At 37.4% G+C, this 17,159-nt stretch overlaps 1 protein-coding gene across 4 annotated transcripts in view; it reads left to right on the top strand.

Annotated features, from left to right (window-relative positions):
* The window catches only part of PREX1 (phosphatidylinositol-3,4,5-trisphosphate dependent Rac exchange factor 1), a 173,002-nt gene that overhangs the window by 119,587 nt on the left and 36,256 nt on the right, over positions 1–17,159 (top strand). For all 4 annotated transcript variants that reach the window (XM_074920070.1, XM_074920071.1, XM_074920069.1 and 1 more), the window contains exons 14-17: positions 3,197–3,272; positions 8,669–8,741; positions 10,041–10,183; positions 16,781–16,873. In XM_074920070.1, the coding sequence (XP_074776171.1) occupies positions 3,197–3,272; positions 8,669–8,741; positions 10,041–10,183; positions 16,781–16,873 (385 nt within the window). The remainder of the gene's footprint in view (positions 1–3,196; positions 3,273–8,668; positions 8,742–10,040; positions 10,184–16,780; positions 16,874–17,159) is intronic.

Genomic DNA, 17,159 nt, shown 5'->3' with positions numbered 1-17,159 from the left:
TGACCTCAGGGTACCCACAAACTGAAAGGGATGTAGTCTTACGTTTTAGAGAATCAACTAGGACAAAACAGGTACCATAGTCCTGTCTTGTGGTGTTTTATCAATGTGCTACTTTTGTAATAGAATCCCTGCTGGACAGTCTTCTACTATCGTGATTAATCTGTGTCAGTGACAGCATGCATCTAAACTGTGTATGACCAGTGAAAAATAGCAGATTCTTAGAAGTTTTTAAGATTCTTCTGGATAGACTTAACATTCTCAGTAAGTTTAGGCTATTCTTCCCACCATTCTCTTTCCTACTCACTCTTCTTTTTAGAAAAGAACTCCCTGTTAGAAAACTGAATCTCCTAGGCTGCCATCCTTTCATGTCCTATTCTCTTTTTGTTTCTGACAAACCAAATGTTAGCCTAAAGGAGGTAGCTTTTAGCCAAGTTAGTTGTGCAAAGCCTGTTACTTTCTGCTGTGCCTTTGGACCACTGGTTTATTTGACATCTTCACACTGCTGATCCCTGAAATCATGCTAGCAAGGCTGATGAGGTCTACTTTTCTGGTGCAACCTTCCTTATAGAAAATTGGCAAGACTGCTTGGAGTAGGAGGTACATATTCGAAGAGAATCTGGAAGAATCATAAAGTTCAAAATTCAATTATTTTGTTGACAACCTTGGGATGTAGTTGCTTAATTGTCTTCCCCAGAAACCTTGGAGTTTCCATGTAGCCTTTGCCTTTATAATTTTCTTTAAGTAAACTCTGACACTGATGTACTTTGAGGTCAAGATGATATACCCCACTGGAAACAAGCCATAGTACTTCAGGGATTGATACGTAAAAAGTAAAACATTTTGAAAAATCTTTGATGTAGAGAAGTTTCTGAATATGTCTTTGATCTACTTCACATGTGACAGACAGTACTTCGTCGTGTAGATGGGCTAGACCATGTGAAGAATGTTATATTCCTCTAGTTTCTGTGAGGCAGCAAGGCTCTGCCAAAATTTCGATGGTTCCCACATCTATATTTGCCTATTCACCTGCAGCTCATGGTTCTGGATAGCGTTCCATGATTCATGCTTTACTCCTGTTTAGGCTAGATTCAAATGAGGGGAAAAGTCACTGAACTAATGTTGAAATATTCATCCTGACAAGCCTTGAACTACAAGCAGTGAGAGACTGGGCCTTGGACCAAGATCCTGATGCTGGCTAATTCAAAACTCTAGTTCTATGTCAGCATCTATATGAAAAAGTTGGGAGTTGCTTCTTACAATCTGGAAACCCCTACTCATTAGTACTCAATACTTTAATGCTTTCCTGTATTGTTCTGACATTTCAAAAGCTCATTTTCACAAGATAAGAGTGCGAGAGGGAAAAACTGCCTAGAAAACTCCCACAGCTTTGTGCTGGGTTTAGCACATTACTGGAAGACAAGTCGAAAAATGTGTGTAAGCACTATGAGGAAAACTTTTGTTCTGAGGACGCGTATTTCTGGAAATACTGTCATGGGGTTTTTTTGGGTTTTTTTGGTTTGTTTTTGTTGTTGTTGTTGTTGTTTTGGTTTTTTTTGTTTTTTTTGTTTTGGTTTTTTTAATCTAAGTTCTGCAAGTCCTGCTTCCCTTTCTAATTTCTCACACCCTGCATTCTGCAAACATACAGGCATTTCTCCTGCATTTATTTACAAAAGCCAGTCACAACATATTTGTAGATGATTAATAAAAGGAACATGAGTAGGATAAATTTTAGATGGTGGTTTGATGTTAGTTTTTTAGTTAAAAGGAAATATCAAATAGTGTGTTGCTAATGAAAGAGGTTGATTTGATAGAACTGAAGAATAAAGTCTTCTCTTGAGCTGCCATATAGATACATCCGGACTGTAAAACAGTCACAGTGGATGTGAAAGTTCCCTTCCACAGTCATGCCAGTGGACTTCAATCTTGAAATAGAAGGACCACCTCCAAGGGTGAGAGAGGAATTAATTCTTCATAGCCCATTCAGCATTTGGCCTCTCTACTGGGACTGTCAACAAGAGAGCCAATTAATGCAAATTAATTGTGGTAACGGCTTTTGTGATGTGTAACTAGGAACTGGATCAAGACCACGAAATTTATTTCACACAGGCCAGTAAACAACCTTAAAATGGAAAGAGCTTTTCATTCTCTCATGAACTGGATTAAATCCAGTGACCTGGAGGTGAAAGGTGTTAGAGCCTAGTGTCCTGGGCTACATAGTCCTCTTATATTTGTATCAAAATTCTTCGGAACTATTTTACAAAAGACATCAATTATCTCCATGGCTCTGAGAAGAGGAATGGAAGAAAACTGCAAAAAGCAGCAAGTTACAATAGGGTTTCTTTTCCTTACTTCAGAACCAGTGCTGCTCTCTACAAGGGCTGCGTGTGAGGTGGTGCAGGTTGTGTTACAAGACCTAAATACAACACTTCTTTTGTTATTTACAATGGCTGAAATTATCTAATGCCATAAAAGAACACTGTGCACTCTACTGGTATCTGGCTACTTTGTCATATTTTGCTAAAGAAAGAAAAGTCTGAACAGGTACAGAGAATCAGGAACATCTATTGACAGAGTAGGCTAAAAGGTGCTTAATTCAGTGAGTCGAACAAAAAGGCACAGAGGGACTATGTAGGGTTACTGTCCATGAATACATTGATGGGTGTACACTAGAAAAGAACTATTTAAGTTTATATATGGGGCTGGCACTTAGCCAATAAATGTAAATTTGATATGAATGGATTTAGGATGGAAACTAGAAGATGACTTCCAGTCAGGAGAATGTGATTTTCAGCAGAACTGATGGTGGCAATATTCTAACCTGAGTTGAAGCAGCAGCTCAGTACATCTGTGAAAAAATGTCCTGGTTGCCTCTGGCAGAAATATGAGCTCACTGAAGATTGCTTGAAACATCTAGAGAAATTTGAAATAACACTGCTCTGTATTGATCTGAAATATCTTCCTAATTCAGGTTGTTAGAAAAATTTAAATACTAGTCCTTTCTTCTAGACAAAAAAGATATCTGCTTCTTAATTTTTGTCTTATTTGTGGCTGGGAGTCTAATTTTTTTCTCCCATATATAACTCTTTTTCTTTCCTCGACTTAATAATAGTAGGTCACAATAGTATATGTAGGCTTAGAGTGTAAAAGAAATGTTTACCTTTTTGTCCTGATTTTTCCTGAACTCTCTTTTAATTAGAGACCGTGACTACCATCTAAAGACCTACAAATCAGTAATCCCTGCAAGTAAACTGGTGGATTGGCTTATTGCACAGGTAAGAAAATTTTAAGATACTGCTGCCTTTGAGGAGCTTAATTTTTCAGTTTCATTTAAAAGTAAATAAACATTTATCTGGAGAATATTACAATAATTGAACATATTCTGACTCTTTGAATTTATGATCTTATGGTTTCTGTTATTGTTCATTTGGTGAAAACTTGTTATTTGGCAGCATAAATAGGAAGAAAGTTTTTTCTTAGCCCTAGGAGCGGTGAACTGGCTGTTCTCAGGGATCTTTTCTATTTCTTGTGATTTTTTGGAAGACATTTAAAGCAACGTTGTGGTACAATTTTGTTAAAAAATGAATCTAGAGTTTTACACCAATAACTGCACGATTGTCCTTAGACATTGTAGTTGCCCCACATTTACCTTGCAGTTACAGAGAAGAGCCTGTAGCTTGAGAAAGAAAAAATTTGGCTTTGATAGTCTAAAGCAATCTAAAGGGAGAGTGTACTATGTTGCTCACTGTCAGAGTCAACTGCACATTCTGGTTTTGTCCTAAATGATGCTCTGATTCACAATTACATTAAATTCTGTGTTGCCAAAATGACATAAAGGGGGGCTAGTTTGAATGAGAATCAGGCCTCTGACAACCAGGGATGTTGTCTTTCATAAATGTTTCCTGCAATTGCATTTGACATCGTCCTACCTTAATAAGATTAATAGGATTTAAGGTTGTTCTGTGCCAAATAACTGAATGAGAATGGAATGGTCACTCTTTTTTCCTGTTAAGAGGATAAAGGAGAGGAGAGCAAGAATATTAGTACTGAGGTTGTCATATCAGTTACATGTGATTTAACTGGGTCTTCCTCATGGAAAGCTGAGGGGGGGAAAAAAAGCCTGCTCTGGCCAAAGAAAAGAGATGTAATCAGGCTAATCTGGCCACTCTAATAGTTATTCATAGAGCTGTAGGCAGTAGAAAGACTCAGATAGCAAAGTAAAAAATGTCAACTCTTGGTCTGGAAAGATAGCTCATTTTCTTCTCCATTTTTCTTCCTTCTGACAGGTTAATGTGGCTGTTAGTTCTCCTGTTTACTGAACTTTACATTAAAATTGAACCAGAATGTATTAAGGCAGATACTGAGATATAGAAGACTGTGTAATTTATATTGTGTATATGTGTGCATACATACATGTATACAGATGCAAAGATGAGGGAAATTTTTCTGTGCTCAGTTAAAAGGGGAACATTGTTAAACATTTAAATCGGTGTCTGTGACTTAAATGAATTCCTATCTCTGTGGCTAAATCAATCTTTGCTCATAGATCCTTACAAATAGTAATTTTCATGGAAATTTGCTTAAAGTTTTCATACTAGATTGAATTGTTTTATAGCAACTATTCATACTTTCATCATATTGGCTAACTTGGCTAATTTTAGTAGGAGCTAATGAATACTCAGCTTTTTGCATAGTAATGCATTTATTTAACTGCTCAAATATCTACCTTTCAGTTTATCTTTAGGCATCTCCTCTTGAAAATCTTGGTGATGGTATCTACCTGGTAACTACCTGTTACACAGAAATGCTGGGATATATTTGCTTCTGTTTCTGCCAATCAATTTGCATCATGATTTTAGTTTAGAAGCAGTGTCTAAAGTGAGGACTACTGTTTCTGTTAGATTTAGTGACATAGGGTGACTATCTTGAAGGATAGTCTCTCATTTCTGTTTGCAATTTAGACTATAAATGCCAGTGGAGCCCTCCCTTCTGAGACAACTGGGTTTTATTTCCTTGACCCTTACAAATATTTGCAGGACTGAGAAGAGCAAAAGAGTAAGAACTTTTTTTATAACCAAAGAAATGGTGTCAATTGTATATTGTACCCTGACCCTCCTACCTGGAAATTGTTGGGTATTATACTTCTGATAAGAGATAAATTGGGTCATCAGTGAGGCTTAATCTTGTGTACATCTGAACAGTTGTGTTCAAATGTGATGTATGTTATTATCCCATATGTAATGTGTGCACTCCGAGTCTGAGACCGGATAGGCATTAAGAGCTCTTATTATTAGATGTGCAGTGCATTTGTGGCTCTGTAGACATCAGGGGTCTGCAGGAGCTGAGCATCTCTGACTGTCAGGTTTATTAAGTCCCCTGTGATATGCTAGCACAGATTATTCACTACAAGAGAGTTTTTGCATGTGATAGAAGATGGTCAAGGGATTTCCTAATGATTTAGAGAGTCAATGCTGAATTTGCTTGATGTCTTTTTATTGTTTATAGATCACAATACCTGGATCCTGTTGCAGTTATCCCCATAGTATGTCTTAGGCAAATTGTGCATGAAACACTAAAATAAAGCATGAAGTATGACAGTGGAGAGAAGCACATATAAATAAGTGCTGATTGGAGATGTATGTGTTTATGCCTTATCTTGAGGCACAAAGTCAAATCCTGAAAAACATAATGCTGTTTTAGAGTTCTTTGTAGGCATTACTTTAGTGACCCTCTGAGTATAACAGGGAAACGGTTTCAGCAGTCACAGCCTGAAAGGAGAAATATCTGGTCTGTATCCATGGATGCAAACTGAAAGTGTCTGTGAACTAAATTGTCGTCCCTATATATATTCAGAGGTAACCCTTGAAGGGAAGGGGCTCGTTCTTTCATTGATTCTGGACCTTCTGAACTTCGTTTTACAACCTAATCTTTCTCCTACTGCTAGTAGATTGTGAACAGAGGAATACAGACCTCACTTAAAATGCCAGAGCTCTTGTACTTCACAGAATCTTAGGTGCTACTGAGGGTGCACTAAAAGACTGCACTGCCACAAAAACAGTACTTCCATCATCTGGCTGAAGATTTATATCCAGACCTCCAGAAATGATACCAATTGAATCCCTAGTCTGAAGTCTTCAGAAACTTAAAATGCCAAGTTTATGAAAGGTACAATGGAAGTAAAGGGACAAATGCAGAGTAGAAACATGCTGGCAAGATTCTTTAGGTCTTTTGTTCCAGTGGGTCTCTTATCTCTTTTGATCCATCCATATATTGCACCTCTGTTCGTTGCATTACATCAGGCTTCCTTCCCACTTGGAAGGAGCACTTCATAATCTTAACACTCTCCTTTTCCGTGATACCAACCAAATATATAAAAGTGGTTTGGTTGCTGTTCTTAGCTTATCTGTGTTCATCTGCTTTCTTTTCTCCTACATGTGGGTTGTAAACAATCTAGGTCAGAGACCATCTTAATTGTTGGGCTTATGAATCTCAGAACTATCAGCCGTGGACCATAATTAGTGCTTTAGACATCGTATCATTACCAGAATTAGACAACAATAATAATAGTAATGGTGGCAGTAGTAAGGGTAGTAATAATAGTGTGCTCTAGATGTGATTCTTCACTATGGTACTGACTGTAAACTGTTTCTATAATTTTGCTGACTCTAATTCAGTGATTGTATTTGAATAAACCTAAATCATCTTGTCAAAACTAGTGTACCTAGTTTTGCATCATTTTTCTGTATGAAAAAGTTGAGACACACGTTCTGTCAAGATTGTTGATTGTAAGTGGCTCATTTTTCTTAAGATTATTTTACTGCTTTCACTGTATATCGACAAATTGCTACATAACATTTAGAAGTACAAACAGGTGAGCTGAGATTATCTATTTTATATTTTACAATTAGAGAATGCTGTTTTGCCAGGGGAAACTTTTGAGGCCAAATTAACATCATCAGGAGTAGCCAAGTCTGGTTGAAAGCCTTCCTACACAGATTTTTGTTGCCTAAACCAAAAGTAGATTCCTAAATGTTAAGAGAGTAACACTATAAGGCATTTCTCCTCCAGTTTATTTACAGTTGAAAGAATAAATTAGATTTTTAAGTCCCAGCCTCTGTAAAATAAACTACCCATTTATCCCATAAAGTAACACAAAGTGAGTGTTGAGAATTGTCACATGACAGGATGTTGAGAATAAGGAAAACTTAGGAAGACTTGAAATTAGTTTATAGTAAAAATTAAACTTTGGGTTTATTAAAGCCCTTTTCTTGGCTTTCCTTGTGTGCTTATGTAATCATGCAGTTCTCCAGAACTGCCTTGCTATTTTTCCTGCCAAGACAACAGTATTTAGTTCTTATTTTGTAAATGTCATATTTCATGCCTTTTTTTCTTTTTCTTTTTTTGGTCTCAAAAAGTCTTTTCAACAAGATCTAGTAGTGCTGCTGACTGGCAAGAGCTGATCCTGTTTTAACCTGTATTTAAATAGTATCTTTACACCATAGCAGTGTTCTTTGCCAGTATTTGCCTGGTAAACTGCTACTGCTCTCCTTAGCAGGTCTTGAAGTCAGACTGATGTTCTGTAGACAAGATCAGAGGGCTCTTGGTCTGCAAGCTGGTTTGCTTAAAACAAAGTCAGTACGGCACTCTGCAGGTGTTGCTAGAGCTTCAGGATATCTAGTTCTCCAGATGAAGGGGAGAAAAAAAGGTGTAATACTTGTGTAGGATACAGCTTCTAATTTAGTAAGACTGAAAATAGTATGCTGCAATTGCTTCTCTGCCAAAGCAGCAGGTCCCCTACCCTGACCAACTGCTTTTAGTGAGATAGCAGCTCCTAGGTTCTTTTGCGCGCGTCTGGGGACTGGGAAGCAGGTAATCTTGCAAAAAGTGGGCAGTGTTAAAAATATTTTTCATCCGACTAAGTCCACTAGTGCCTGCTGGCTTTTACCAGTCCTATCTGGAACCGATATGACTGCCTACAAATTATAACCATCATGTTTGTAAAGTCTTCACTTGTGGCTGCAAATTAGCAGATACATAAACAAAACTAGGCATTTCTTGTACTTAATTGAATTGTAGATGCAAAACTTAATGCCGCTATTTCAGGTAAATTTGTAAATTTGCAAGTCACCTTTGGCACCTGTTTCGAAATACTACACTCAGAGCTCCAGGTGGTGAGAAACTGAAGGCTTTGTTTGTAGGTCTGCTGTGTAAGAAAGGAATGTCACTGCCATTTTAACCAGTCTGACCTTTGGAATTCCCATACACTGGGTTTACTCAGGTTTTTCTCCCTTTGGGTGAACATAGATAAGATCTCTCAACTTCTCTCTCTAAGAATGAGTTTTATTGTCTGTGGCTAATGGGTCCTAAAGTCCAATAGTATGATTGCAAGTAAAAAGTCATTACATTGAGATTATATTATGTTCCTCTGTGGGTTAAACAACTACTTTCCCGAATCCTGGTCTTTGTCCTCCTAGTTCCTGTAGGAGGCAAGAGATGCTATATATAGGAATGAATGGGATTTGGGCAACGGGGTAGCTATTTTAATTTCTTGCTATTGTTCCCTACAAAGAGCATCCTGCTAATTTCAGAGCCACAAGCCATGCAGCAGGGAAGGGGAATAATTTAGCTTAGGAAGTTGTCTGAGATGTAATATTTATCCTCTTGTTTCTAGGGAGACTGTCAGACTCGGGAGGAAGCTGTCGCACTGGGTGTTGGACTCTGCAATAACGGGTTCATGCATCATGGTAATGCATTCATATTACTTCCCACAGCCAATTAAAGGAGCTTTTACTTCAGTCAGATTAGCTGACTGGCTGAAAATCCCTTTTCTATGGGCCATGCCGTATGTGCTGATGTGTATACGATTGCAGGCGTCCCAGCACCTCTTTCTAAAAAGCAGCCTTCGAGCTTACACAGATGTCTGAGCCTAGTACCTTCCCAAGTGAATGCCCTTGCTAATAGTTATGATGAGCCCTCAAGTGATTAGACAAGCTGGAAGGGGCATGGTTTTTTGCTGCATCTCTTTCAGAGCCATCAGACCAATGTACAAGCCAAGTCCTGTCCTGAAATGTCACCAAGACATGTCAGGTACAAAGTAAAATTGCCTAGTTCTTGCTACTTGGACAACAAGCACAATCCTCAGTGCTGAATCTCTGAAGCTTCCAAATCTGAAGCGCCAAATCCATCCTCAACAATGCTGCTACTAAGCTGGGAAAATAAACAAACCACATATGTCTCGGTATCAAAAAGCACATAGAAAGTCTTAAGAGCAAAACATAGTTTGTCCAATGAAGCAGCCAGTTTTCGTCATAAATAACATTTGCTCCCCATATTTTGAATAGTTTGTTTGAGAGCAGATTATTGTAAAAAAAAAAACCTGATAGAGAATTTGCATAGTACTTGATAGAAATGTAAGAATAATTTGTTTTCTTTAACGAATTTGATTTGTTTTGAGCCCATTGGCATTCATAGTGTCCCTTGGCAAGGAGTTCCTTTGTATAAATACATGTTAAACAAAGAAGTTGTTCCTCGGGTTTTAAAATTGTCGCTTGCTGCTTTTATTTGAAACCTCTAGGTCTCATGTTTGAAAATATGATGAAGAACTTTGTCATACTTTACAGAATTTTACAGATCTGATTTCCCTTTCAATTTCTTTTTAGGTTGAAAAGCCTTAGTCTATTTAGCCATCTCACCTTTAAACAGCCATTTTACCCCTCTTTGCTCCTTTTATAGTTTTACCATATTCATTTTGACATGGGAAAAAAGCATAAGGTTTTGAGTAGCATCTTTCTTCCAAGAGGATCTCCTGCACTTTACTTGCACCCTACATGCCAGGGAGGTCAAACATCCTATCATTGGCTACTATGGCTCCCTAAAATGCAGCTTAAAAAATACAGAGCTGAATAGCTGACTGATAGATGCATCTGGTCTTAGTTCTGTAAAGACTAAGGAAGTATTTAGAATTTCCTTAAACTTTCTTTTTTGCTTCTCTCTTTCTTTCTCTGTGTAAATGCATGTATGTATTTCTTATATGTTGTTTCCAGTCTTGGAGAAGAGTGAATTTAAGGATGAATCCTTATATTTCCGCTTTTATGCTGATGAGGAGATGGAAGGCACCAGTTCTAAGAGCAAACAATTACGTAATGACTTCAAGCTTGTGGAAAACATCCTGGGAAAGAGTCTTCTGGTAAGAAATTTGTTAATGTAAACCTTAACATTTCTGTGAAACTATGTTAGAGGATAATAAGAAAAATTGTGATAGAGTAGAATTAAAATGGGTAATTGCACCTGTAACTAGATTTTCTTCATTGTGTAAATACTAATTCTTGAACTGGTTTGCTGTAGATCTCCAACTTTTGTAGCTCTGACTTTTTCTAGCTGGGCAGACTACATAGCTTTTTCTAGTTGCAAGGGCAATCTGTAAGTTGCAGGCTTCCTTCTCTAGCATGTGACCATCCTGCTGTACTACGCGAGAGCTTTGGATTTATAGCTCACACACACACACGTGTGCAAATGCATGTAAGTTCCTGCCTATTTCTGATAGGTCTTAAGAAAAGAGGAGACTCAGAGATATGATCGTTTCATCCAGTTCACAGCCCAACCCCTTTCTATTCCTATGAAGCTCTTGAGAGAGTCTGGAAGTAAGCTGGGAGCTCGAGATCTTGTCTTAGCAGCCACTGTATGTTTCTTGAGCTTGCTGAGCAGGCACCATGGTGTTGATGTGATGGAGGAGAAAGTAATGGGCACTACCATCTTGGGAGAGGTCTGTCACCAAGTTTAAACAGAGTTTAAACACCCTTATGTGAGGTAGATTCAGATGCAAGTTAAAAGACTGATAAATACACAGATACTTTAGGATATCATTGTCTAAGTGATTATGAATATGTCCTACATTACTGGAATAAGTGTCATCTTTACTTTGTTTATAGAAACCATTTCCAAAAAAATACTGTTCTTTATATTCATGCTTTTGCAACATTACTGTATTTCCAGATTCCCACCTCACTAAGTGCCATCACAGTCCTTACTGCACTGAAATTATTCTAACGCTCTTTGGATTTGGTAGTCAGATTGGTAAAAACTGTTTGTTCTGATCCTTGTTTACTGCCAGTGGCTCCAGGCTCATCTTTTTCTCCCTTTGAACACTGGCAAAATGCAGGAGCAGAGTAAAAACTTGGGTCAGAAACTACAAAAGCAGAATTGCTGGAAAAAATCCAGAGGTCCATTATATGGGAAAATTTTTCCCGTGGTTCACACAAACTTCACTGTCTCACTGTTGTCTTGTCTCCCAGGAGATCAATCTGTGTTTGTCTCAATGGCCATAAGTAATATTTAAAGCACCATGGTCCCTCAGAATTATTCCTCTGTGCATCCAGTGCCGGTGACTGGAGTGTCAAGTTAATATGATTATCCTCACGGAGAGCTGTTGGATAAAGGGAAGCAGTTAAAATGTGATACACTTTGAGGTTTTTTTATTGTAATTTTCAAAACACTCGGAGATCAATTTCATGTAAGTTAGTGGGAACTGCCTTTGTTCAGGTCTTTTAAATTTTCTACCTTATCAAGACAAGACAGTTTGAGAACTGTCTCTCCACTTTTTTTCTGTTAGTTCAACACACTTCTTTTAAAATGCCAGAAGTCAACTGTAATATGTTAGCTGTGAAATGAGAGATAAAAAGTTCATTGATTCTGTTTTGTGTTAATGTAATAATCACTTATTAGTATTCACTAGAGACAGAAAAACAAGCAAATCTTGCACATGGACTATTTACTAGTGATTAATCATAACATTTAATTGATCCTTCCAGTCACTTCATAATTTGGTAACTGAAATATTTGCAACAGGAATAATTTTAATATTACTATTATATGTCTCAAGTGCATCAGTCAGACTCTGTCAAAATTCAGTCTTATCTCAAAAAGTAAACAATCTGAAGTGAACCGCACATGCTGAGTAAGAAATCTCCTACTTAGAGGGCACAGATTTTTGTGAAATGAGTAGTAGTCATGGTAAAGCTATGAGTTTCCCTCATTTTCACAAATAAGTTAGCTGTCTCACAAAGTTTGTGAAGAAGACCCCACAAATAGCAGTACGATAGATACATTACACTTATCCACAAAAAATTTGTGCCGGACTTTGATTTTGTTCTGTTTAGCAATCACGAGCAGCTGGAATACTGAGATTTTGCTGTCTGTGGAACATCACTACTTACCTCTTTACACTCATGATACAGAGCATTCATCCTTCCCATCCCCTGATCCTACCATAGGAAGTTTAATGGAAATTCCTCAGCACTGTTTTTTGAAACATGCTTTTCTACTGCCATGAAACCCTAGATGTTTAATGGGCAGCTTCCCTCACCCGCTTCATCTAAGTTTGCTCTATCATAGAAGAGCTTTCCCTTGAAAACAGAAAACAACAGAAACTTTGGCAAATATAGCATTAGAAAGGCCAAGGAAGAAAGTGCTTTCAGTCTGAAAAAATGCACTTCAAACAAAATTTAATACTCATTTATTTGTGCAATTGTATCTCATTGAAGGACATAAATCTTGACAAACTGAAAAAATATACAACATTCTTTGCATAGTTGAAGAGAATTTGGACTTTGGATTCACTCCAAACATTGTGAGCTGGTTACTGCAGTGTGCTGTTAAATTATGATCAGCACCTCTATTTGTTAGCACAAGCCAACCACAGCACGTATTAAAGCTGGTGGCTTGGAGCTAAGTATCAGACAAAGATAGTTGCCTGTAGTGATGGGCCTCCATCAAAGTTGGCTAAGAGCTTTAGTGCACACACAGTCCCCAGAAGACTCTAGTGTATCACTTCTCTGATCTCAGAAGAAAAGCATTTCCAGTGATTTCTAAAGATGATGCATGTGTATGTTTTATGTAGCTTTCTCAAAACTGTCATGCTGGACTGGAGGTCTGGACTGTAAGTCTAAACCTTGTCGACTTTCCAGACCTGTAATAGCTCCTGCATTCCTCCAGGGTATCCCGTATTTTTTGTTCTAGTGTGTTGCAGTAATTGCAGGAGAGAGTAGTTGCCATGTCCCACTGCAGTTCACAGCCAGGACTGTGGCATGTCCTGGAATTCAACTCATGCAGGGACCGGAGTATTGTAGCACACTCAATGAAAGCCAGTGGTTTGAGCACAGAAGTCAGGGGTACCTGGGATTTAATTTAACTTCTTACATGAACTCACTATGTGGCCAGAGCAAGACCTAAAGTCATTCCATGCCTCAGTTTACTGTCTGAAAATTAGGATGCTAAATCTCATCTATCAATAGGGCTTTGTTACTACTGTTACATCTAGAATCAGCTTTGAAAATGAAAGTGTCCTTATAATTCAGCGTTTCAGGTATCACATTTTTAGCTAATAGGTAGTATTATCATTTGAGTTCATGTTTTTTCCATTTTAAATCATCTAATCCAATAAACATAGCATTCACCTTAAAATTCTTATAAAACTGTAGAACGTATTTCTTCTAATCATGATAAAGAATAGTAATTTTTATTACTCAAAGCCATACTTGGTCCTTAATAAAAATCTCTTCCATCTTTAATCATTCCAGGAGAATTACTTCTGTGTGTTGTGCTAATATAAAATGACCTAACTCTGCCAAATTTCAGCAGAGAGTGAAAAAGAGATTTGCCTTTGTTGTTCATCATACTAGCATCCCACAGCCTATTGTAGCTTGAGAATTCAAATCACTGATTTAAAACACCCCTGGGAAGAGAGCCACTAATAAGAGCCCATTCTCTGGGGATTTCTGATCTCCCATGGAGACGGGCTGGCAAGTCAGTAACCAGAGGCATCATCATCCAGGTGTATGTGGCCAGATAAGCGCTTTGAGTGGATTCAGATACTAAAAATTACAGTGAACTCTGAAGTGAAAAACATCCTCTAGGCTGTAAATCTTTCACTGTTCAGAATGAACAGTTCCATTTTAGTGCTCAGTTCAAAGCTCACAAACCAGAAGAAACTTTTGTCATTTTGTGTATATTAAACCTATTTTGCTAATGTGGCAAAATACACCTTTAAAGATACTAGCAGTAGGGGTGGTTTAGGTTCTGGAGCTTCTCACTGGAAAGAAATGTTGTCTTTTCAAATTTTGTTTTAGTGCCCCAGAGCTGTGGACTTTTGAAAGGCTGGGGAGACTGGAACAGGTAGATGAGGTGGCAGGAAAATGCATCAAGTGAATGCTGCTGAGGGCCACATTCATCAGTTTTGTGAAGCATTCAGACCTGACATTGTCTGATAAGTCACTGCTCCTTAAGAAATTCTTAACCAAGTCAGACTGTTCAGGTGTGTCCAACAGAGAAGAGTTTATGCCAGAGAGCTGTAGGGAAGGCTGTGAGAGAAGGATATGCATCCTGGCCCCTAGTTTAGGAAATGGCGGTTGATCTGCCTATGCTGCCTCTGCTGCTACTGTCCCTGAGTTTAGGCTGCGAGTTCCTGCTTCTGCATGACACAGGTGTAACAGACCATTTTTGCATAGCTTTTAGTCTCCCCGCTCTCTGCCAATATATTCTGACTATATTAGCCCTCTGGTTTTGATTAAACATGTTTATTTCTCATATGGTCTCATTTTTTAACGTGGTTGTCTTTTGAGATTAAACAGCTGCTGCCTTACCTTCAAAAAAACTGATTGGATTTCAGGGGCACAGAAATAATTCTTGTAGATGGCAAGTTAGTTAATTGCTTTGGACTCCTTAGGGATGAATGATGTTCAGCTGTGGAATTGCAAGGTATTACTACTTTATAGTAATGAGTATATGAATCATAGCCTTCCCCAAGTATTGCATTTTGAATATTATCCATAGTCTACCTTTCCATAAAAATGTGTCCCCAGTATAGGAGCATCAGTGCACAGAATAGGAGATTCCTTTCTTTACAACATGGTGATATAGTTCCTAATGTTGCTGCATTTGAGTTTTTTAAAAAGTATTTTGTTCTTTGCTTTCAAACAATACATTGTTGCAGTACTAATGAACAGAGAAAGTTAGGTTATTAAAAATGACAGCATATAAAAGAAGTAGCTGCACCCAAGAGAATCATGTAAGTTTGTGTAGCTGCTGGCTTCTTAAGTTTGGCAAATCAAAGCCTCCACATTTTCAAATATCTCTTTTTCACATATGCTTTCAAAATCCAACAAAAGAAACTGAACAGTCCCTTCAAGTGTAAAATGAGAATCGGAGAGAAGAGCTATCCTAGTAATTTTCTATTTAATCCCAAACGTGAAGTGATAAAAGTGCATATTGTATTGGGCTAAAAATCATTACACTTGCAACACTAAAAATCTAGCTAGTAATATACCCAATTTTCTAAGCTGTCCTTTTATTAAACATGCATAAGTAGCATTATTTCTGAAAATATTTTGTTAGAAATATCCAAGAATGGCAAAATTACCTTTTAGTATTTTTCCATTCCTGTCCATCATTTAATTTGAATATCATCTGGTGAGGATTTTTACTCTGTAGATGTATTACGTCATGCGTTATTTTAACATGGCTGTATGGCTCCTGCAGGAAATTATGATTCTGTTTCTCTTAATTTTTTTCTAACATGAATTCCTGTAAAAGCACAAAGCTTATAAGCTGATGGCATTGACTTCAATAGAGAAAGGACAGTATTTTAAAATATGCAGGAATCATCAGAATCAAGGAAATAATTCTCAGTATTTGTTTTTCCCAGTGGCATGCTAGGTTATAGATAGCTTTATTTTTCCTTTTAACTCAGTTCTGTTTTATCAGATGGTTCTTAAATGTGTGGTGTTTACTCAAATGCAAGATGTTTATCTGTTAGAACTTCCACTTGTCCATTTACCAGTGGCCAGGCTTGCATTATTTTTTTAAATGGGAAGTGAGTTGTTAAGCCTTTCTTTCATTGTTAATAAACCACTAGAAAAGGATGATTGAAACATATATTTGCCATGATTGATATGATTTTTAAAAATATTTATAAGATAGGTCTGTATGATCTCAATGCAAATAAGAGAAAGCATATTCTTAGTAGCAAGAGCTACTGAGTCTTCTGTCAACCATAAAAGGTGCAAACAGAGCACGATATGAGTCTTGTATTTGTTCCCCAACACAAAGTTTATGTGCCTGTTCTCTAGAGGAAGGACTTATAGATGTCAGAAATTGTTCTTTCACTGGTCATCCAGAATTTTAGTCAGTAGACCAACTGTTACGGTGTAGATGTATGTAGTGTGTAGTCTTATCTGTAACAAATAGGCCTGAGATCCCAAATTTATCTGAAACTGATCACTAAGAAGGACTTATAGATTGTTCATTATTGGGCATGTGGGATATATTTTTAAAAATAAATTAATTACTACACTTTGATCTGTTAAGTACATTCACTAATGGAAAATACTGAATATTGATGAATTCTGTAATCTAAAAGTGAAAGAGCTAATAAAGAATGAAGGACTAGAAGTCAAACCAAATGCAGTTTCTAATAAAAGAGTTGATTAAGCATTGGAACAAACACTGGAGGGTGGGAATAGATTCTTAACGACTGCAGATCATAACTGGATAACTCTGGAAATTCTGCTTTAGTATAGTAAGGGCTCAATGCAGAAATAACTTGATTAAACTTTATGGCTTATTTTATGTAGAAGATCAGACCAAATGATCGAATAGTCCTTTTCAGCCTTAAGATATGCAAGTTAATGTCAATCATGTCTTGCAATAAAAAGTCCAGTTTCTCATCTCCATCCTTCAGCTTTTCAGCTAACTCCGTATTTATGAAGCATTACCTTGTGCTCTTTTTAAGATTTTACCTGAAGAGGATGACTATGGATTTGACATAGAAGAAAAGAACAAAGCGATTGTGGTGAAGTCAGTTCGACGAGGGTCTTCTGCAGAGGTAAGACCTGACATTGATAAATATTTTGGGTTTAGTACCTAAGAATATTTCAACACTTTGAAAAGGTTCAAACCCATCCTTTTAAAGTCTGTTTAATTTTAAATGCAGCTAATAGAAAATTTGGTGTCTTCTATAATTCCAATGATTATAAACTGTTTCTGTAAATTACTAAGTGTTTTGGCATCTTTGAGTCACTTGCTGTGTTTTTCGTAAGTGATAAGGCAACAGCAGCATCTCTGTGTGATGATAGCATACCTCAGGTTCATTAGCAACTTAAATTTGAAGA

The sequence above is a fragment of the Athene noctua genome, chromosome 16 (genome assembly GCF_965140245.1).
Source record: "Athene noctua chromosome 16, bAthNoc1.hap1.1, whole genome shotgun sequence".
In the NCBI taxonomy this organism is placed as follows: Eukaryota; Metazoa; Chordata; class Aves; order Strigiformes; family Strigidae; genus Athene; species Athene noctua.
This window is presented reverse-complemented; position numbering and strand designations above follow the sequence as displayed.